The 23,998-nt window shown below is 26.9% G+C and overlaps 1 protein-coding gene across 3 annotated transcripts in view; it reads right to left on the reverse strand.

Moving 5' to 3' along the window:
* Window positions 1-23,998, reverse strand: part of LOC107443797 (glutamate-gated chloride channel) — an 85,034-nt gene that overhangs the window by 8,618 nt on the left and 52,418 nt on the right. For all 3 annotated transcript variants that reach the window (XM_071188200.1, XM_043040925.2, XM_043040924.2), the window contains 4 exons: window positions 16,418-16,482; window positions 10,899-11,113; window positions 5,948-6,030; window positions 2,585-2,722 (listed from right to left, as the gene is read on the reverse strand). In XM_071188200.1, the coding sequence (XP_071044301.1) occupies window positions 2,585-2,722; window positions 5,948-6,030; window positions 10,899-11,113; window positions 16,418-16,482 (501 nt within the window). The remainder of the gene's footprint in view (window positions 1-2,584; window positions 2,723-5,947; window positions 6,031-10,898; window positions 11,114-16,417; window positions 16,483-23,998) is intronic.

Genomic DNA, 23,998 nt, shown 5'->3' on the forward strand with positions numbered 1-23,998 from the left:
TATATGTATATATATGGTGCCGGATATATTCTTAAAGGGATATATTTCATTATACATATAATTGGGTAATTTCATATATTTTAATAATAAAATTAATAATACAACAACTTGTAGCTCAACTTCTTTCAACTGTTAAAGTTTCGGTTTCGTTCTAAAAAAATATTATTAAAATTAAACTTATGTAATTATAAATTTTTTTACTATCTGTATATAATTGGGTGATTTAATGCATATTAATAATTTAAAAAAAATTATAGCTCCCTCTGCTTTGTTACAGTACCAATTTTTTCTAAAAAGTTATTATTAAAATTTATCAAACACAAATAAATAATGAAAATATTAATACTTATAACTTGATTTTTTAATAAAATTCCTGATTTATTTTTTATTTTTATTTATTTTTTTTAGTTAAAAATTATGCAAATAGTCAATTATTTAAAATTTTGAATTTACAAATTTTCAAGTTAAAGTTTTCTCAGTTAGATATCCTTTAAAAGAATTGCCAACAATTTGAAAAATTTCTTACTTTTCCAACATGTAATTGACTAAAAATATTTCACGATCGATCATAGTTATTAAAAGCAGTTTACCTCAACTCCAGACATAAAGATAAAATTAAGCATTTAATGAATGACTGCGCATATTTTATTCGAATATACGAATATGATATATGGTAAGTCTTCGGCGCCAGGGTATTTGAAATCTCATGAACTGTAAAAATTGAATCTAGAAAATGTTGGCAGTTTTTCAAAATCATATACTTAGGGTATGTAATTTTAAAATCTGTTGCCAAATGTTTTGGCCTTTTGCCTTTAGTGGAAGTCTTTTGTGTTAAATGTTAGACTAACATTTTTAAGCTCGATGAACATATTTATTTATTAATACAAACTTTCAAAAAATAAAAAGTTATAAAACTTTTGAAAATATGAAAGGAAAAAAAGTAAAATTTGAAGTTTATTTTTAATTATAATTTTTTTTCAGATAAGATTTTTTATTTCGAATTATAATTAGACATCTTTATGCATTAAATTAGTTTTTAAATTTATTTTTAAAAATAGGAATAGGAATCTCTTAAATGAAACCAACCATTTACTAATAATTTTCTAATTTTGAAGAAAATTTGTAAATAAAGTTTTACGGTTAAAAACAAAATTTCGTGGTAGTTTCGAAAAATATTTAAATAACAGAAAATTGTATCGAATTAAAAAAAATATTTTTTTTCACTATTTAAATGAATAAATCAGAAGATTGATTAAGATTTCTTAAATGGTATACCGACATGGACAAATTTTTTAAAACATTTTTTACTGCTTAACCTGAAAATATATTTATACAAGATTATGGTGTTTATTTATAATAGTGTGAGTACACCTTCAAAAGTTATTATCTCGAAAATATGTTTTTAAAGTCGGTGATAAAAATTTCTAAGCTTCTGTACCTTCACTGAGAAAAAAAGTATGGTAAAAATCATTAGAATAATAAAAAATTTACCGTGTTTTTAGCTCTATAGAAACACCAAAGAGCCCGGTAATTTTTACTTAAGAGCTTTGGTAATGATTTTGGGGAAATTAACAATATATTGCGGTTTTATAATTGGTGATAAAATTTGATAAAAATTTTATAATTGTATCATAGTAACTTAGAGAATGGCATAAAAATTATTTAATCGGTAAAAATTTACTTTTCAGTTTCATATTTTTTACTAAATATATTGCAAAAAGTATTTTGAACACTAGAAATTCCTATAAACCTCTGCCATATAAACCAAACGAATGGTTTAAATACCGTATATTTTGGTTTTATTAACCAGAATCAATTTTTTTTCACCAAAATAACATTACTATACAGTACGGTAATTTTACCAAAATTTTTTTCTCCGTGTTATATTTGCCTCATTTTTGTTTCTCTATGTTCAGCAATATTTACTTTAGCTCTTAATCGTCCAATTTTCCCTTCCGATTTAAATTTACAGTCGATTAAAGACCAACATTTAGAGAGAAAAATCGGTTCCTATTGTTTGCAATAGCTCGACGTTTTAATTTTTTTTCCATAACCGAATGATTCAGTGTTTGTTTTTATTACTATTTATGAAATGTCGTTGGAATTAAAATTATTGATTTCATAAAAGTTTTATGAGATCTGGGATTGCCACAGTAAATTACCTCTCTTTGCCAAAACTGAAAAAAATTCCAGAAATTCCGTTTTTTTCCCCTTTTACCTAAAAGGTTGGTGCAGTACCTTAAATTTAAAATATATAATATTATAAAATGTTCATTTGCTTCAATCTTTAAAAAATTCAATTTGGCATTTTAAATTTTGATTTTCTGAAGAAAAAAAATGATATTAAAAAAAAACTAGGAATTTATATGAAAATAAAAGTTTAAAGATAAAACGTATGACTAAAGTTGAATGATTTCATTTTGAGAAGCAAAAAATACGTCAATTTCCTCCTATATGAAATAGAATGCTTCCTAAATTTAGATTAAGTGATAAATTTTAATATATTTAGCATACATTTTGCATGAATTTCCTCTAAACTAGGTCAGAAAAAAGTTTAATAGAATTTAATAGAAACAATAATTACCTCTCCATGTGAACATTTCACCACAATTTCCTATTTTTGACCAAATGAGATAAGCATTAAATGATTGTAAAGAAGTTGCAAGTTGCAAAGAATTATTTTCATTCCACTGTAGTTGCATCTCATCATCTTCCAAAGCAACTGAAAAAATAGACATTGATACATTTAAAAAATGATTTACAATTGAATTTACACATTTTTAAAAAGAGCGTAAGAAAGTTTAAAACTGAATTTATTATTTTTTTCTCATTTAGTACATCTGATCGTTTTCTAAAGCTACGGAAATATATAGTAGTTTCGAAAAATATTTAAATAACAGAAAATTGTATCGAATTAAAAAAAATTTTGTTTCTCTATTTAAATGAATAAATCAGAAGATTGATTAAGATTTCTTAAATGGTATACCGACATGGACAAATTTTTTAAAACATTTTTTACTGCTCAACCTGAAAATATATTTATACAAGATTATGGTGTTTATTTATAATAGTGTGAGTACACCTTCAAAAGTTATTATCTCGAAAATATGTTTTTAAAGTCGGTGATAAAAATTTCTAAGCTTCTGTACCTTCACTGAGAAAAAAAGTATGGTAAAAATCATTAGAATAATAAAAAATTTACCGTGTTTTTAGCTCTATAGAAACACCAAAGAGCCCGGTAATTTTTACTTAAGAGCTTTGGTAATGATTTTGGGGAAATTAACAATATATTGCGGTTTTATAATTAGTGATAAAATTTGATAAAAATTTTATAATTGTATCATAGTAACTTAGAGAATGTCATAAAAATTATTTAATCGGTAAAAATTTACTTTTCAGTTTCATATTTTTTACTAAATATATTGCAAAAAGTATTTTGAACACTAGAAATTCCTATAAACCTCTGCCATATAAACCAAACGAATGGTTTAAATACCGTATATTTTGGTTTTATTAACCAGAATCAATTTTTTTTCACCAAAATAACATTACTATACAGTACGGTAATTTTACCAAAATTTTTTTCTCCGTGTTATATTTGCCTCATTTTTGTTTCTCTATGTTCAGCAATATTTACTTTAGCTCTTANTATATATATATAACTACATGCACCGTAGCTACCCGATTTATTCAGAAAAGCTTGGGTATTTTTTTACAGTGTTGTTCACCATTCATTCACATAGTTTACTAGATGGTAACAAAAATGAAAAATAAAAATTCTCACATATTTTTTTGAGAATATCTGAATTTTTGATTATTTCTCTGGACTCGAAACCATGATATGTTCGATTTCAACGAGCTTGTCGTACTCTTTTACCAATATATCTTCAATCAAGCGCGGTAATTGTCGGTTAAACGCATGAGAGCTTACAATCGTATTTTCTGAAATATCGATAGGCTCAGAACTTGTAACAGTTGGCTTTGTTCCATTAAACAGTTTTATTGCAATATCGAGCATATTGGGATAATAAATCAAAAAACAAAATGTAAGTGTGCTGAGATTATTAATCTTTCTAATAGTACATATCAAATCAAGTTTTAAATAAGCATTTAAATACAAATTTCATACAGAATTATCTCTAATTAGTTTAATCAGGAAAGAGAATTTTCATACACGAAAGTAGCATTATTTAAATTTTCGTGATTAAGTATACTCTAAGTTCAACTAATTTGAATAATAGTTGTCTGTTTATAGTAAAAATGCACGTCGCATGGCTTTATGCCAATTCTGATATTGCAAATTACAATCAAGGTAATGCACGTTAGTGGCATAGTAATTTAGTTAGAGAAAACAAAATCAGCATTTTCATAACATGAGATGGAGAAAAAATTATTTCAAGGAAAAAGTTGCTAAGATTTCCGCTGAATTAACATATACATTTAAAGACTGAAATTTGGAAAAAAAAAGCTTTTTCGGTGAAAAGTTTTAAAAAAAATGTCGAATGATCTCCGACGAAACTTCACAATTTCCTCGATAAAGCAGTAATCAGCTACTTGAACACAGGGTAACTTCTACCATCCAAATGTATGTTAATGCAAAATGCGTTGCATCCAGTTTTACACTGTTAAGAAATTTTAAACACGATTATCCACTATTTCATTCAAATTTGCTGTAACAGTAGTACGGTACAAAATTGAACCATATTATTGCTTCTTGAACTTGATTACACGACGCCACTTTCAGCAAAATTTAAATCAGAATTGATTAAATTCTGTTTCTGTAAATTTTGAGTTGAATCAGAATTTTAAAACACTTTTGCTTGATCCACGAACTTTTCATAAAAAAATTTATTTTTAGGCTTCATATTATTAATAACTATTTGAAAACCGATTTTGAAATAGTTTAGTTTTCATTAAAAAAATATCCTATGACTTTTTTTTTATACGATAGCCCATTGAAAAAGCAGCTGTTTTTACATATTTTTTACTTGGAATTAGTTGAGATAGAAATATATATTTTAAATTATACAATTACTATAACTCTTTTTAGTTACTCTGAATGTAGATGGGACGCCGGTTTCCCTTTAATATATATNATAAATCAATGCACAGAATAACAAATCACTTCGGCATTTCAGTAAGAACGGTACTTTAAAACCCTCTAATTACACTCAATTTGCGCTTTTGTTTTCATATTTTGTAATCTGGTAATCTTGTTGCGAAAACATTTTTAAATCATTCTTGAAAAATTTCCCGTCCATGTAAGTACATCTGATTTCGCTACTCGCTTTATAGTCTATATTTTATACTGTTTTTTCTTTTTCTTTTATTTTATTGTCTGTTCTTGCATGTTATTTTTACATATTGTGTTCTATTTTATTTGTTGTAATTTTTGTTAAAAATTTTTTTGAGTGCTCTTCACACTATTGTGTTAATATATTTTGCTTTGGCTATATTGATACAGTATCAGAAAGCACTCTTTTTTGCAGATATAATCGTGTGGACTGATGAAAAGATTATATATATTTTTTCCGTTTTTTTTTAAATAAAATTTTATCCTTTTTTTTTAAGACTGTTGTTTGTTATTTTTTTACTTATTATTCCCCCCCCCCTTTTTCATATGTCTATAATTTTNATTTCAAAAATTTATCAATAATTGGTTTTGAAAATAAAAGAAATTTCAATGATGAATATTTGTTCTTATATCTAAATAAGTGCAAATTTGAAAAGCTATTGTTTGGAAGTGAGCCGTGTTTGAAAGATTTTATCTTAAACCCAGCAAAAGTCATTGGTGTCTCTTGCTGTATTTCATAGCCATAAATTATTAAAATGCTAAATATGACAATTTTTACTTATTTTGACCTAGATAAACGGAAAATAATAAAAAAAAGTATGAAAAATATATTAATAAGAAGCTTGTGTCAGAGGGATAAAAATAAAAACTTACCACTTTCAATAGCAAATGGGCACTTTGGATTGTCAAATGGAAATATTTTTAAATTTCCTTGGCAATTGATTGATATTCCTCTTCTGTAAAAAGATAAAACTTGTAAATAACTACTTAATATAGCTTTTTTTTAACTATAGTGTAATTGAAAATATAAGCATGAGCAAAACAAATTAAGAAAATAACAAGACAATAAATTTCCTTGGCAATTGATTGATATTCCTCTTCTGTAAAAAGATAAAACTTGTAAATAACTACTTAATGTAGCTTTTTTTTAACTATAGTGTAATTGAAAATATAAGTATGAGCAAAACAGATTAAGAAAATAACAAGCCCCGGTTCCTTTTATTTTCTTACTCATTTTCTTACTGTTTATCTAGAAGGGTGTTTAATTAATTATTGAAAAATTTATTAATGGTATTATTTATTAATTTGCTTTTTGGAATAAAATTATTTTTTAATAAGTTTGAATTTACCTAAAATTGCTAATTTGATTTTACCAAAAAAATCCTGTATATCAGACGGTTATTTTCCCAACCCATCATTTTACTTTTTTTTAAAAATTTTTTAATGTGTATTTATTAGAAACTGTTGAACTGTATCTGGTGACAGTTTATCTATTACTAGTAATGTGTATGTATATCAATATAAATTTAATTTACTCAAAAAAAATTAACAGAAAAATAAATTTTAATGCTTATTAATTATTTTTAAACATTCATTGTGTTTATATTTATAAGAATCATTTGAATTTAATTACATAAATCCGAGAGACATCATAAAATATCAACAGTGAATTTTTATGTTAATCATTTTAATTTAATTCTATAAATTTGAGAGACAGCATCGCAAAAACTTTTTGCCATTTTTATTCTTTATAAATATCATTTTCACAGGGAAACGAAGTTTTTTTAAATTAGTGTTTTGGTTAACAGCAATAGACAGCCAATTAATTTATTATAATTAATTAAAAAATGGTTTGTCAAGAACAATTAGGCTATTTTTAAAAGTAACAAAATTAGAAAGTGGTGTTACAGTTCTGGCGGACAAAGTTTTTTTTGTGAATTATAATTTATTAGCTTTCATTCGCACTTGGTAAGTCATTTATAAAATTTAAAAGAAAGGAAAAAAAACATGTTCAGACTAGCAGGCTAAAAAAATTGTTACAGCTCAGAAAACAAAAAAACAATATTTAAAATGATGGTGTATAATGTTTAAAAACTAACTGGTTTTAGCGGGAAAATAGTTTAAAAACTCATATGAAATAATTTTCTTTTTATACGTTATTTCTTTAAAGGCATTTCACTAATCATTTAAAGAATTACATTTTGACATTGTTGTAGAATTTGTTAAAAAATAAGTATAATTTGAGAATATTCTTTTTCGATGAAAGAGAAAATTACTTCAATTTTTTTCTTAAATAACTACGCATCCTAATTATCTTAAATAATTTAAAATGAAGATTACAGCTTAAATTTATTAGTAGTAGAAAAATAAACTTTTCTGGCTAATTTATAAAAGGAAGTTAAATTTAACAGAAAACTAATCATGAATGTATGTTTGGAAATTTTTGAATCAATCAGTTTGTTGCACTCAAACCATTGAAAACCACTAGCAATCCTTTCGAGAGTTTAAGCAAAATGAATTTGTTATATATTTTAATGGTGCAAAATGATATTATGTAGGAGATTTCTTAATTTTGGATACAGGCATTAGATACCGATTTTTACTTTTAAAGGATGGTCTTTGATCGACTGTGAACATTGAATATAAATCGGAGAAGAAAACTGGACGATTAAGGGGTAATGCAAGTATTGCTGAACATAGAGAAACAAAAATAAGGAAAATATAAAGTAAAAATAAGGTAAATATTTGGAAATTCTGGTTAATAAAACTGATTCTGGTTAATAAAACTAATTCTGGTTAATAAAACTGAAATATAATTCTTAACCGTTATTTAAACAATTTGGTTCATATGGTAGTGGTTTAAAGGAATTTCCAGTTTTCAAACTTCTTATTACCTCCTATTTAGTAAAAAATATGAAACTGAAAAGTAAATTTAACCGAAAAAAGGCATGGTTAAAACCACCATAATATGGTAAAATTTATCGTGTTACTAAATTTATGGGAACACCAAAAAGCTAGGTAATTTTTATCGAAGTGTTTTGATAATGATTTCGGTAAAATTAACTTTAAACTATGATTTTATAATACGTGATAAAATTTGCCATTTGGGAATTTTTTCATGATACCTTAGAGCAGTGGTCGGCAAACTTTTTAGCCAAAGAGCCAAATATGAACATTACAACAATTTTTAAAACAAATTGGGAGCCAAATCTGCTTGTTTAGTAAACTTTTATTACACTAAATAAGTAGTACACTAAATTTCATACTTAATAAATATTTATAAANGCTACTAATGTTCAACTCCGCTAAATACTATCAACTCAAAACTCTTTATTTACATTGAAAAAGAAATACATTTTGCATTATCTCAGTTATACGCGTAATTCAACTTTCAAGTAACATCAGTGTGACTTCTGTTGTTGCAGATTAGATGACAAATAACTTATATTAGGTTGTAAGATGTTAGTTTAAGCAGGACTGTTAATTTTTGTTCTGCTAGTTATTTATTGTTAGCTTGTTTTTTATGGTTATTAATTGTTTTTTTGCATTAATTTTTAATTTTTTTTATTAATAATTGTTTATTTTTTGTGAATTTTAATTTAATTGTTACATATGCTTCATAGTGTAACAACAATTGTAATCGGTGTAGTGCCCAAAATATTGTGTCGCGTGCCATTGGTTCGCCATCCCTGCCTTAGAACATGCCATAAAATCCTTTTATAATGTTAAACTTATTTTTCAGTTTTGCACTTTCTAATAAATGGGTTATGAGAATTATAATTTTGAAAACCGGAATTTCCGGTAAACCATTAACACATGAACGGAAAATCTACCAAATGAATGATTTAAGTACTATATATTTTGATTTTATTACCCAGAATTATAGTAATTATTAATTACCAGAAATGTTATTACCATACAGTATGGTAATTTTAACAAACTGTTTTTCACCGTGTACGCAGAACGTGAAGATATCCTGATTTAGCGGGAAAAAAAAATTCCAATTTCTATTAAAAGCAATGCCGTGCTACAATTTTTTCTCGAGTTAAGCTACTATAACATTTTAAAACTTTACAATACATTTTAAAATCCAACATTCTCCTAGCAACTTTAGCATCACAAACAAAGTTCAGTAATATTTATCAAACAATTATGAAGTTTTTTTCAAAGTATTTATAAGAGGGATAAGCAATAATTATAAAAAAATTCACAATTTAGTGTTATTAAGAGACATAATAATAAATAATTAAAAAGATGTAATTAAGTTTCTAATAAGAAAGAAACATTAAGTTATTTCTAAAGCAATTACTATCATAGAAGAGAAATTAAAACAACTCTTAAAACATATTTTTAGGACAATCATACAGATATAGGAATTAGAACAGTCTTTCTCTTCAACATCTAAAATGTATTTATTAAATCCGAAATTATAAAATTTTCCCGTAACCATAAGCTTTATAATTTAGGTTTTGGTATTTCATATCTAATCTGCCTTAGTTAATCATATTTACTCATAAATTTATTAAGCACCTTGTGGAAAGATTAAACCATTTATCTTCAACACTTTAGATCTAAACCCGCCTAGGTTGAATAATGAGTTAAGAGGATTATTATCAGATAAATAACTAGGTTTTACGCCTTTCTATTAATTATACAAATAATGTGGATTTGATTAATTTATACGAATGTCTTTGGTGCCATTTTATTTTTGCTTATTTTCATGACCTCGTTTATAGTTTCGTATTAAATATTTTTTACTGACAGTTTTATTTTTTTGCACAGTTTTATATTCTAATTGCTTGTTACACAAATAGCTCTTGAGTGACTTTTTTAAAGATTAACATGAAAACAGAAATGGAATAAAAATAAAAAAGAGAAGTTATCAGAAATGGTAGCATACAAAAAATCATTTGTTCAGTTACAGAAATCAATAATAATATGGATAAGTTGAACAAATATTTTAATTATAAATAAATAATATATTAATAATTAAAATATTAATAATTTATCAATAGTAAAAATATATTTTTATTAATAAATTATTTATAATAATAATTTATAATAATAATATATTAATAATTATAGTATATTTTAATTATAAATATTTTATTTTAAATATTTTAATTCATAAAAAATTATTTGTTCAGTTTCAAAAATCAATAATAATATGGATAAGTTGAACAAATATTTTCTTAAGTAAAATAATTTATTAATCATTTTAGATTATAGCTCCTAAACACGCTTATGTTGAATAATAAGTTAAGAACAAATGAGTAATGAACAAATATATTTTTAGTAAAATAATTTATTAATAACTTTATTAATAATTATTTGATATGAAAATAAAAATGGAATAAGAAAGGGATGTTGTCAAAAATGGTAACACATAAAAAATTACTTGTTCAATAACAAAAATCAATAATATGATAATATGGATATATTGAACAAATATGTTTTTAGTCAAATAATTTATTTTTAAAAGCTAGTTATTTTAGTCTTCTTTACCAAGTCATATTTTAATAATTATTCTTATATTCATGAAAAGTGAAGGATGTTATATTTTCCTCTATTTATTGATACAAAAATTCACTCATTTTACTTTTTATAATATTCCATAGTTTGATTAAAAATGTTCCCTACTTTCGAATTTTGTAATATAATTTTGCATTCCAAAAATCCTTTGGAAGGATCAATTTTAAGACGATAAAAATACAATAATAATTAATACGATATACGATAAATACAACTTGAGCTGCAACTAAATGCTGTAACAGTAAAATAAAATAACCAAAGTTGTTAAAATAAAATTATTTCTTATACATACCTCAAAGTATGCACTATTGTACCATTATTATAAATTCTAAGACTCATATCTGGTAAGATGTTCTTCAAATTTCCATGTTTCACGATATATGTATTGGGCAACCAAATATTATTAACGTGAGATAACCCGTTGAGATACTTATGGCGGCCATTATCATTGAATTTTAGACGAGGATCATCCCATTTTCTATTTAGGAGAAACTCCACTTCATAATTCTGTTTGATGAAAAATATAAAACAATTCATAAATTACACATGATAGGCAGGGTGTTCCATAAAGATCACCCTTAACGTACATTTGTGGAATCCTTGTAAAAAATATAACAAATTATATGCATTAGGAGTCATAAATTAATATTTAATGGGAAGATGAAAAACACAATCGAAATCTACCAGATCACTACTGCGGAAAGCTAGACTGAAAAAATTGAAGCCTGTTTGATTATCAGAGGAAGTAGAGAAGAGTTTGAAGTTTATTTTTGGAAACACCTCAAAGTTTCGTCAGATAATCAAACTGGTTCTGATGTTTTTCTTCTCACTTTTACTCCCTACATGGAGAAAAAAAATTCTGATAAAATTACCGCAATAGTAATAAAAAAATTTTTAAATCGTAATTTTGGTGATAAAGCCAAAATATGCGGCATTTAAACCGTTCATTTGGTAATTTTTCCGTTCATATGGTAACGGTTTACCGGAAATTCTGGTTTTCAAAATTATAGTTCTTATTACTACACATTTAGTAAAAAATACTAAAGTGAAAAGTAAAATTAACCGATGATTTTTATGTCATGCACTTAGGTATCATGATAAAACTACACAATCTTAAAACATTTATCAAATTCTTAGACATATTATAAAACCATATTTTATCGTCACTTATACCAAAATCATTACCAAAGCGTTTCGATAAAATTACCGAGTTTTTTGGTTTTCCCATAGAGCCGGAAACACGGTATATATATTATACGTATTTAATTCTGCTACTTTTGACCCTAGTTTTTTCTTAGTGTGATTGTGTCTTGTGATTCTTAAGATGACAATACATTATTTCTCATGGAAAACAATTGGATTTAATAATCATGTCGTGTAATTACGAGAGGAAAGGAAAAAACTTTTTAACAAAAACGTAGAATCATCGACTCTTCTTAAAGGAGACACTTATGACGTTATGGGCGTTTTTTCTTTTTAAATTTTAAGGTGACTTTTGTGATGAAGAAGTTTCACTGGGTAAAAGTTAGCTGAAATACATAAATATGTTTGAAATCTCTGAACGTGACATATGAAATAATTTGATCAAAATTTGATTTGATTTTTAACGGGGATCAGTCTCATTAGTATGCAGTGTAGTATACTAATAGTATACTAATAATATACTTTTTTCTTTTAGTATACAGTGTAGTACATTAATAGTATATTAATAATATACTAATAGTATATTAATAATATACTAATAGTATACTAATAATATACTATAGTATACTAATATTATACTATAGTATAATAATAGTAAACCTATTTGTATACAGTGTAATGTATTAATAGTAATAGTATACTAATAATGTACTATAGTATAATAATGGTATGCGATTTGTACACAGTGTAGTATATTAATAGTAATAGTGTACTATTAGTGTGCAGTGTAGTATACTAATTAGTATAGTTTAGACTCAAACTTATGTAGGAAACTAACAACATAATCAAGGAGTGAATTATTACTTTAATCAAAAAGTGAATTCAAATGTTTTAATCAAAGAGAGAAATCAAAGAGTGAACAGTATTTTTATGTGAACAGTAATTTACTCATGTAGATATGTGAGTGGAGTGCATCAATTTTCAAGTTTACTTATTTAAACCATATATATGTCTGCTAGTAGAGTTTCAATGCGTACACTGAAAAACAAAAAAGTATGGTCAAAACTATCAGAATGTGGTAAAATTTACCGTGTTTCTGTCACTAATGGAACACCAAAAAGTGCGATAATTTTTAAGGAAGCACTTTTGTAATGAATTTTGTAAAATTAACAATAAAATATTGATATATGTGTTAAAATTTGGTAATTGTGGTAAAATTTGTTTTTTTTTTGTCATAATAACCATTTATTCGGTTAAGTTTACCAGCTCGTTTTGTATTTTTCTAAATGTGTAATAATAAGAACTATAATTTTGAAAACCGAAGTTTCTGGTAAACCGTTACCATATGACTAGTTTAGGTGCCTTCTATTTTGCTTTTATTACCAGAATTATGTTTTTTTACTAGAAATACCTTTACTATACACTACGGTAATTTTACAAGAAATTGTTTTTCGGTGTGTTTTAAAATTCTGCAATTTGATCGACTGATTTTTTAGAATGTAAGAAAGCGTTATGTATTCATATATTCGTTGATATATTTCCTGTTAAAAATACTTTGATTTAGAAGTTTATTATAGTATTCTTTTACGACCATAAAATAGTACAATAAAATGAAAGATCAATTTCAAAACGTCCGACTTTTTTAAAACTCTTCGAAATTTAACATGATCTATAATAAAGCTGAAAATCGCTATTTAATCTTTGAACTGCTTTTCAAAGAAAATAAATGCCTGCATTTATACTAGGAATTAAACGCTTGTGAAATATTGATCAAATACAAAATTTAATCCACAAGTTTTGTTCTTTATAAAGATATCAAAATTGTTTTCTTCCAATTAGATGACTTTTTTGAATGGAGCTCTCGTATCATTTTTGTATCAACTTGTTTAGGTTGTCTTCAATAAAATCTAATCAATAACCAAGCATTACGATCATACTTTATCAAAGAGAAACCCTAAAAAACCCTTTCCACCTGAAGAAACTAATTATAGATGATGTACTTTACTCTTTGGTGGTAATTTGGTTGCATTTGAGTATCTAATAAGAAAGCTTGTTCGGACATGTTTATAAGCTCGTTACAAAAGAATGATAGAATGAAAGTATACATCAGATTAAAGTATACTTCTTATTATTGTATCAAAATCGAAGCTGTCTTCTTATCTGGTTAAAAAAAATTTATAGAAGGTTGGATAAATGTACGATGTATAATTTTATTTCAGCTGGAAAAATGAAACTTATTTAAAGAAAACTTTTTATTGACTTATTGACTTCGATTACTTATTGACTTATTATCAAAATTACTTATTATCAAAATGAAAACTGTCGTTTTCATCTGGTTAAAAAATGTTATGAAAGGTTGAATATATGTTCAATGTATAATTTTATTTCAGCCAGAAAAATGAAACCTATTAAAAATTTTTTATTGACTTCAATTGCTTATTGAAGCAGAATTTTTATGTTACATATTTTTCATACATTTTTTATTATTTTGTACTAATCTAGGTCAAAATAAGTGATAAATATTATATTTAGCATTTTAATAATTTATGGTTATGAAATACAGCATGAAACACCAATGTCTTTTCTGTTTTTACAGAAAGATTCAAAAGTGAAATCTGTCAAACAAGGCTCAATTCCAAACAATAAGTTTTCAAGTTTGCTCTTATTTGCAGTTATTTAGATCTAACAGAAACAGTTATTCACCATTGAAATTTATCAAATTAATTATTGATAAAATTTTGAATAAGAATGAAAAAATACTTTTAAACTAATTATTTTTGGATTTTGTATTTCGGTATAAATATAATTACGATAATCTAACAGATTTTTAGTAACTATTAGACCTTTTTTTATAATTAAAAATATCAAAATATGTTTTTGCTTGTAATTAGAACGTCAGAAAAAATATATATAAAAGGGAAACCGGTGTCCCATCTGCGCTAAAGGGTTAAAAATATGAGAAAAATATTATGTAAAATAATTTCTTATAGTTAACTGAGTTTTATTTTTATCACAAATATATGTTTTTTTTTTTTTTTAGAATATAGATAAATAAAACGTAAAGAAAATTTCAATTCAATTGTTTTTTTTCCAACGTTTTGAAGGGTAGCAACATGATATTTTATCAAAAAAATAAGTTCTGTTAAATCACAACTGAAAAATTTGAGATGAAAAATGACAAAATATATTTGATTGCTGGAGTAGTTGAAAGGCGATTATGAGTAAAACCTTTAAATTTAAGAGGCAATCAAACTTGTTTTGATGTTTACATCTTCAGTGATTTGACAGATTTTGATTGCGTTTCTGCTTCTTCCTCACATTATTAATTTACGACCAGTAATGCACTATACTGACTATATTTACTGACTATATTTAACAAGGATTCTGAAAATATATGTTAAGGATGGCCTTTACCAAACACCCTTATGGCAATATAAAATTTTTATATAAGTCATGAAATGTCTTTTTTAAATTGTAATTTTTTATACATTATAGTATTTCTTTTATTTTTGGCCTGTGCAGTGCGCAAAATAAAAACACCCTGCGTAACTTTTGATCTAATAATCTGATATTTACGTTCTAGGAAGCAATCTTGAATGTTCAAGGAAGTGACCTCAAATATGCGAATTAATTAGTGCCGGCGATATTTTCAGTTACGAAATCAGACCCCAAAACTTATTTTCTCTGAATAAACATACTTTTTTTTCGATCAATTTGAATTTCTGATCCCCCGAAATATAGGGGGTACCCACAATTTGTGAAATATAGTCCTAAAAGTTTGATCAGGAGAGCGGTCCAAAGTTTACACCCCCTTTTTTTTGTTGTTAATTTGACTTTTTGCGAATTTCGCCATATCTCGAGAACTTATTAAGTGAACTGAAAAAGTTTTGCATACAATTATAAAATTCGTTTATCCAACGATAAGTCCATGTAAAAAGTAACTTAATGTAAATATTTTTTAAATTATTTTATTTAATAATAGTCGAGAAAGTTTGAATTGTAAGGTATACATTTCTTCTAGAACAGATTAAAGAATGTAATTTTACATGGCAAAATATAAAATTTGAGTGAAATTGGTCAAATAGTTCCTGAGAAATTAAATTTTGTGAAACTTTTTCTTAAAAATTCGACTTCTCTGGAACTATTCGATCGATTTTGTCAAATTTGTATTTTACCTTGTAAAATTATATTCCCTAAAATTATGTAAAAAATTGTATAATTATAATTAAAAATTTTTTTGGCTGTTATTAAATGAAATAATAAAAAAATATAATACTTAATACCGCTCTCCTGATCAAACTATTAGTACCATATTTCCCAAATTGCAGCCACCCCCCTTATTTTTAAGTTCAGAAATCGAAATCCGTTGAAACAAATGTGTGTTTATTCAGAGAAAGTACATTTTTGAGTCTGATTTCGCAGCTTATAATATCGTCTGCTCTAATTATTTAGCATATTTGAGGTCATTCCCTTGAACATTCAAGATTGATTCCAAAAACATGAAGATCCGATCATTAAATCAAAAGTTATTTAGGGTGGTCCATTTATTTTTTTGCGCATTGCACATAGGTATACAAATATTAAATTGAAATTCTATTTCATTAAAGTTCAGATAATTTCTTTTATATAGAAACAATTATAGTATATAAAAAATAAAAGCATTGTTACCAAACTTGACTCATCAGGGGATGATAGAGAATGTAATAGAACATTTACGTGAACTTTAGTGAGAGCTGTAAGAAAGATAAACATGATATTGGATACCTTTCAGCATCTCCACAAATTGAAAGAAAATTGCAAGAAAGTAGTTGCAAAAATGGTGCCGAACTTAAAGTGCTCAACCGAAAAGCTTAGTTAAAATGCAAAAGAATAAAGAAACAAAAAATGAAAATGGAAACGAAATAAAAAAATAAAGCAAGTGCAAAATATATTGATAAAAGAGGAGCCATTTTGCTTTTTTCCGGGGAAAGATGGAATCACTTTTGATGAAACAAAATAAACAGGATTAAAGATTTTAAAGAAACAATGAAAAATTTAATTTCAAATTTAAAACAAATGCAGTTTTTTTTTCATTAATACGATGTACAGCATACTCTCGATATGTCAAAGTTTAGGGGACGGTAAAAAATTTCGGAATAGCGAGTTTTTGAGATGAGTTCAGAACTAAATATGTTCTGAAAAGTAGAAAAATATATTCCACAATATCACTGGAAAAAGTAGAGTCATAACACATAAGAATAACTATTATTAAATACACCGAAGAGCCATTACATTATGACCATCCTCCATTTATAACAATGGGCTCGCCCAGGTTCTCAGGGTTTCTCGCCCAGGAACAATGTTTTCATGGGGCACATTAGGACCCATAATCCTCATAGAACAATCCCTGACGTCGGTAAGCTACTTGAACATAGTTCACCCATTCATGGCAACAGTTTTTCCTGCGGGGGATGGTGTTTGCCAACAGGATAATGCACCATGTCATAAGGGTCGAGTCGTCATTGATTGGTTCGAGGAACATTCCAGTGACTTTCAAGTCATGTCTTGGCCCCCAAATTCACCTGACCTTAATCCAATAGAGCATTTGTGGTCCTAATTGGAAAACCAAATTCGTACTGCCACGCTACCCCCTCGCAATGTGAGGGAATTGCAGGACCAGTTGGTGAGCGCTTGGTATCAGATACCTCAGACTACCTAACAGCACCTTGTGGAATCAATGCCACGGTGGGTGCTAACAGTTTTGAGGGCTAAAGGTGGTGTTACGAGTTATTAGCAGGGTGGTCATAATGTAATGGCTCTTCGGTGTACATATGTAACGATAGTTGACTATAATTCTAAATACAACAGTGATAATTTTATTTTTAAAAGTAAAACAAAAATAATTGTGCATTAAATAAAAAAGAATTGGTTTAACTTACTTTGTGATTTTACCGAAAAAATTCAATTTCTATTTCGAAAAAAAAAAGAAAGGAAAAAAAAAACTCGACAAAGGTTTTAAGAAGACTCTTCGACATAGGAATTCAAATTAACATTAGGTGGATATATAGGGGAAAAATATTTTTTGACGTAATCGATCTATCGAGAGTGTACTATACTTATGTTAAAACGAAGTACGATTTATTAGTATAGGATTACTACAATTGTGTTTCCCGGTAAAGCTTAGTTAACCATTTAAAGCAGAGTTTTTTATTAAATATATTTTTCATACTTTTTTCATTATTTTACGTTCATTTTGGTCATAATGAATGTAAAATATTATATTTTGCATTTGAATTATTTATGGTTATGAAATACATCATTAAAAACCGGTTACTTTTTTTAGCGTTAAAATAAATATCTTCCAAACGCTGTTCTCATCCTAACAATTTTTGAAACTTGCAATTATTTACATCTAAGAGAAACAATTGTTCATCATTAAAAGTTCGACCAATAATTGATAAAATTTTGAATATGATTGAAAAAAAAAGTTTTTTCAGGCTGCTTTTTTAAATTTTTCGAAAATCAGAATTTTTTAGCAACTATTAAACTGTTCTTTATAATTAAAAATAGCGAAATATATTTTTGCTTGTAATTAGAGCATCAGAAAAAAAAATATGCAAAAGGGACAAAAGAATAAAGGGACTTTAAAATACAAAAGAATAAAGAAATCCCACCATTATAAGGTGTTCCGCAATTAATCTCTTATGATTTTTTGACAATATACTGTTCTTGATACAAAAATATTGAAATCACGAATTGTGGTACGATCGGTTGTAGCCCAGATTTCAGCTCTGCTTGAGATCATGGTTTCAAATATTTGGCATTTATTTCGATCAGTCAAGAATTTGGCATTTATTTGAGTTGTCAAAGATTTGGCATTGATTTGAATTGAGGATTTGGCTTTATTTGAAGGGATAGCTTGCAAATCTATTGTGATATGATCGGTTGTAGCCCGGATCTCATCTCTGCTTGCGATCATAGTTTCAAGTATTTGGCATTTATTTCGATTAGTTAAAGATTTGACATTTATTTTGATCTGTCAAAGATTTGGCATTGATTTGAATTAAGGATTTGGCTTTATTTGAAGGGATAGCTTGCAAATCTATTGTGATATGATCGGTTACAGCCCAGATTTCAGCTCTGCTTGAGATCATGGTTTCAAATATTTGGCATTTATTTCGATCAGTCAAGAATTTGGCATTTATTTGATCTGTCAAAAATTTGGCGTTGATTTGAATTAAGGATTTGGCTTTATTTGAAGGGATAGCTTGCAAATCTATAATAGTGACTGACTTCAACGTACGATCAAAAAAATCAAGTTACATCCCTGACTGAAAGGGTCTGTTCTTTGCCATGGCTCGAAAAGTTGTGCTGAATTCGTTGATCTAATTTTAAACATACGAAAAAATCGCTATGAAGCATTTTATTTGGCTGATGTTTCTTATATGCGCCGAAGTTAAATGGAATTATTTAACTGTTCATTAAAAACATTTATAAAATTTCAATTAGTAATAATTACATACACTGTTAAAAATTCCGTATCGAATTACGGTAGAAAGAACCAGCACTCAATGTGCTGGTACTTTTCCCGTAATTTGATCTGGAATTTCTTACAGTGTAAGGGGAATTGTGATTTGATTTTATCACATACTCCCATATAAAGAATGTAGGACAAGGGCACTTCTGAATCAAGTTTCGACTCTACTTCCACTATTTTATAGACTTTTTGTGTTTAAATGATCCACATTTTCTACATACCAATACAAGAGAGGTTGGCCTAAACTTAGGTAGTTGAACTATCTTAATAGTGATCTAAATACATTAAAAATAGCTAGATGGAAAGAGAAGGACGAAGAGTGGGTAGTGAGGAATCAAATTCCAACGAAGGCTATTGCCCATTTTGGGCTGTTGTGCCACTGAAGAGGAGGAGTAACAATCAAGACATAAGTTCAAGTTATGAACAAAGAAAAGCGGTTATAAAATCCTAGGAATAAAAAATCGTAAGAATTCAAAAAAAAAAAAAAAAAAAAAAAAAAAAAAAAAAAAAAAAGCACCTTTAAGCGACTAATCTTCAAAAATACACAAAAATATTTATATTCGGATTTACAAATTGAAACTGGATAAATAGATATGATTGGAAATTGTAAGGTGATTGCAAGGCTAAAAGAAAATTAGAAGGTTTTTTATTAATCGAGAATAAAATCATGTACGCACGTTTGCTACAAAGATATTTCAAGCATCAATATATAACTATAGATTATTATTTATTTATTTTGATAAATATAGTAATTAATTTCATGCGTCAGGTTTTGAACATATAACGGACTAGGTTGTCCAGGATTTTGATCCATGTTTAGCTTTCTATCATGAACATGGATATAGTGTTAACAAAATCCAATGTTACTACTACACTCACACTAATGAGTGATCAAAACTTATTGTTTTGATATTAAAGTTTTTCGTATTTGAAGCAGAAAAAAAATAAATACCTATTAAATAAATCGGTACCTATTAAATTAAATCTGTATCCATGTTTGCAAATTTTATCTGTTTACGGAAAAACTGTGGGACAAACTTTTTGTTGCATTTATATAAATACTTGATCTTGCCTAATTCGGGTATGGGGATTTCAAATTTGAAATTAGTTTTGCTTTCAAAGCTGCAAATTTTTTAAAATGACATTTTGAGTAATTTGTTTGCCAAAATGTACAAGTTTAAAACCGTTGTATATAACAGGAGGCCACGTAAACGTTACGAAAAATTTTTGTGAGTTGGGCACACCATCAGAATTAAAATTTCATAGGGAACCATACCTGGAAATGTAGTCGTATGTTTCTAGGATAGCTTTCCTATTATGACTGGCTCAGAAGCACACGAAGAAACATTTCATGAATGGGGAAACACACTTAGTGGCGTATGACGACGTTTCCGGACAATTCTTAATTAAATGCATTCTTAATCCTGATTATGTGTCCTAACTTCCCTAAAAAGTGTTGTAACATTTACGTGACTCTGTTATATATAACGTTTTTAAACTAGTACATAATTACAAAAAATAGATTAAATATTTTATTTAAAAAATTTATTTGGAGAGAGAAACAGATTGCAGATTTCATATCAGTGGCGTGAAAAGGTAAAATAGTAAATTTTTGTTCCGGACCAAAATTTTCTATAGGAAAGTAAGCTACGAAATGTTTAAATTTTAAAAAAACTTTCTAGAGTATCATGTTAAATTTTTTAATCCATCACAAATGAAAAATTTTTTTTCGAAACTTAAATCCCTAGTTTATTTCATTTAGTACAGTTTAGGAAAAAAAATTAAATTATAGATTTCTTAGAGCTATATAATTTAATATTTAATTTAAAGTTATAAACTTTTAATGTATTCATCATCGTTTAATTATTATCCTTAAAAAAACTTCAGATTTTTGATGTTTTTAAGGTGATAAAACACTTAAAAATTTATTCTTTTTAAGAACTTAGGCTGCACTTAATCAAATATCTACTTCCGTATATGAGGAATGAAAAGAATGAAATCGAACAAAAGAAGGAACAGACACTGAACAACTCAACTTCCTTTGTGTGAAAGGTGTTAAGTATGCATTTTCTCTAAGTAGTAGAACGCCCTGAATTTTTTGATTTTTTTTTCCTTTAAAAAAATTGCTTTAAAGGAGTTTTCCTGTTTTACTAATCAATAAAGCAACGTATGAAAATAAGGATTTTTTATTGTATAAAAAGAGAATATTCTTTCTTTTTTTATTTGATGAATGTCTGACAGCATAACTTTTCGATTTAAAGTTTTTATATTTTTGACTTCCTTTTCCTTAAAGCAGAAACATTCCTTTTTTGCAATATTTTTTTTAAAATTTAATTCCTTAAAGCACGGTTGCATACAAAGCAAATTACAACTTACTTTTAATGAGTTTTTTTAAAATTAACAGTAGCTTTGTTATCCATCTGATTTAGAGTTTAGTTTTTATATTTATAAATTCACCCCTTTTGCAAAACTGGTATTTTAATATTTTCACGTATTTTAAAATTTTACACTTTAAAGCGCAGTTGCTTACGAATCAAATTGCATCTTACTATTTCTAATTTTTTCGATTGTAAATCCTTTGCATCGTTCTAAATTTTTCTACTAATGAAATTTATAATGAAACTTAAACTTTTAAGCTAATTAAATTAGAAGCTACCGATTCTTTATTTTTTCTTGAATTTTACTACGAAATGCATGGTATAAAGTAATTTCTTTCTTTTTCAATTTGATGAGTGTTTGATAGTTTTCTGATATAGAGTTTTTATTCTTATAACTTCGCTTTTTATTAAACAAGTAAGTTAATTTCGTTCATATTAAATTCTTTTATAAGTTTAATATTTTAAACAACAGTTGCATGTAAAGCAAATTGCAACTTATTATTTCTGAGTCTCTCTGTTGTAAATCCATTGTATAGTTTTAAATTTATTCTTACAAGTTTGACCTATGACAACACCAAACCTTAGAAATTTGTTAAATTAGATGATAACTTAACCATTTAAACTAGTTATTTTTTCCTGAAATTTGTTATAAAATGGTATATTTTGACACCTTTTCATTGTAATGTTTATGTATTCAAGTTAATTAGTAAAACAAGTAAAGAAATAGAGCTGGATGATGAATGATATCACATTTTTGTTATACAAAGCAGATATTTTATTTTAGGCCTTTCGTGTTTTTAATTGTAAAGTATATTTCAAACTATCAGTCGAAATTCGTGATTAATTTGTGCAAAAGTTTTTTACTTACTTTTTGTTCCAAAATCCAAGGCATTTTTAATCAAAGTTAAATGGAAAAGTTGTCAATAATTTTAATTGTTTGATTATTCTGTCTCAACTTATGAGAAAATCTTTTTTGACATTGTTATAAAAGATATCTTTTTTGTAAACGTAAAATTGTTTTCACACAGTCAAATTACTTACAATGTTATGAAATTTTCTTTTTATCCACAAATAATATTTTCTTATACAATTAATATTAAATGTAAAATACTTTTGTGTTATGGCGCATTGTCAAGAAAAAAAACATGAAGCCTTTTGCTCGAATGGAAAATAGAACACAATTCAGATAGAACACTGATAAGTATTAAAACGAAAGTATTATGTAAAAAGACATTAAATAAAAATTGTACAAAGTAATTCAACTTATTTCCGTTGTTTCACAAGGGAATATTTAATCGATACTCTTTTTCGTATGCAAATAAATAACAGTTATTACTTTTCTACGGGATAATTAACTTAAGATCCTTTATTAAATTCTGCATTTTAGTATTCTATGGTAGTTTTGACTATTGATTTTTGAATTAAATTACTAGTTACTCAGTAATTTATATTCAGATGTTTTACCGAAAAACCTTTCAAAAGACTTTTGATAAAAATATCACATACAACAAATGGTATTTTGTGATAGCCATTATGTTTAAGAACAGTTTTTATTCTACAATAAGCTCGAAATAAAGAAAACGTGACTAAGTGATCTCTTCATATTATTCATTTTCTCTAGTTTCTGCTGATTTGAAAACTTTTTTATAAATAATAATAATGCTTATGTCAAAGCATTACAGAAAATCGAAATGAACTACACTGTAAAAGTACCGGCCCTTTGGATGCCTCATCCGTAAAATCTAACCTACCATGAAATAACATACCGTAATTTTTACAGTAATAATTATTTAGTTTAAGTGATTCAGCGATTTTAAGGTAATTATTAGTGTAAGAATTATGGTAAATCAGATTTCTGTTCCGCAACATGTTCTGGCAAAAATGGGTTTTACGGTAAAAAGTACCAGCATCCTGAGTGTCGGTACTTTTTACCATAATTTGATCCGGAAATTTTTTAAGTGTAGATCAAAAATAGTACTTTGAGGATCAAAATAAAATAATATACACTCTATAACAAAAAAATCGACGCACCAAGAACGCACTAAGACGCGCAAAATCGACGCTCGATCAGGCAGGAATGATGCCGACTTGGGACGTGTAGTCTTTAGCGACGAATCCCGCTTCCAACTGTGTCCTGACGATCATCGAAGACGTGTTTGGAGACGCTCAGGGCAGAGTAGGGATCCTGCCTTCACTATTGCAAGCCACACCGGCCCTCAACAAGGCATTATGGTCTGGGGTGCCATTTCCTTTGACAGCCGGACCCCTTTGGTCGTCATTAGAGGTACACTTACTGCACAGCGGTACGTCGACGACATCCTAAGACCTGTTTTGCTACCGTTCCTTTTGCAGCGC

The sequence above is a fragment of the Parasteatoda tepidariorum genome, chromosome X2 (genome assembly GCF_043381705.1).
Source record: "Parasteatoda tepidariorum isolate YZ-2023 chromosome X2, CAS_Ptep_4.0, whole genome shotgun sequence".
Lineage (NCBI taxonomy): Eukaryota > Metazoa > Arthropoda > Arachnida > Araneae > Theridiidae > Parasteatoda > Parasteatoda tepidariorum.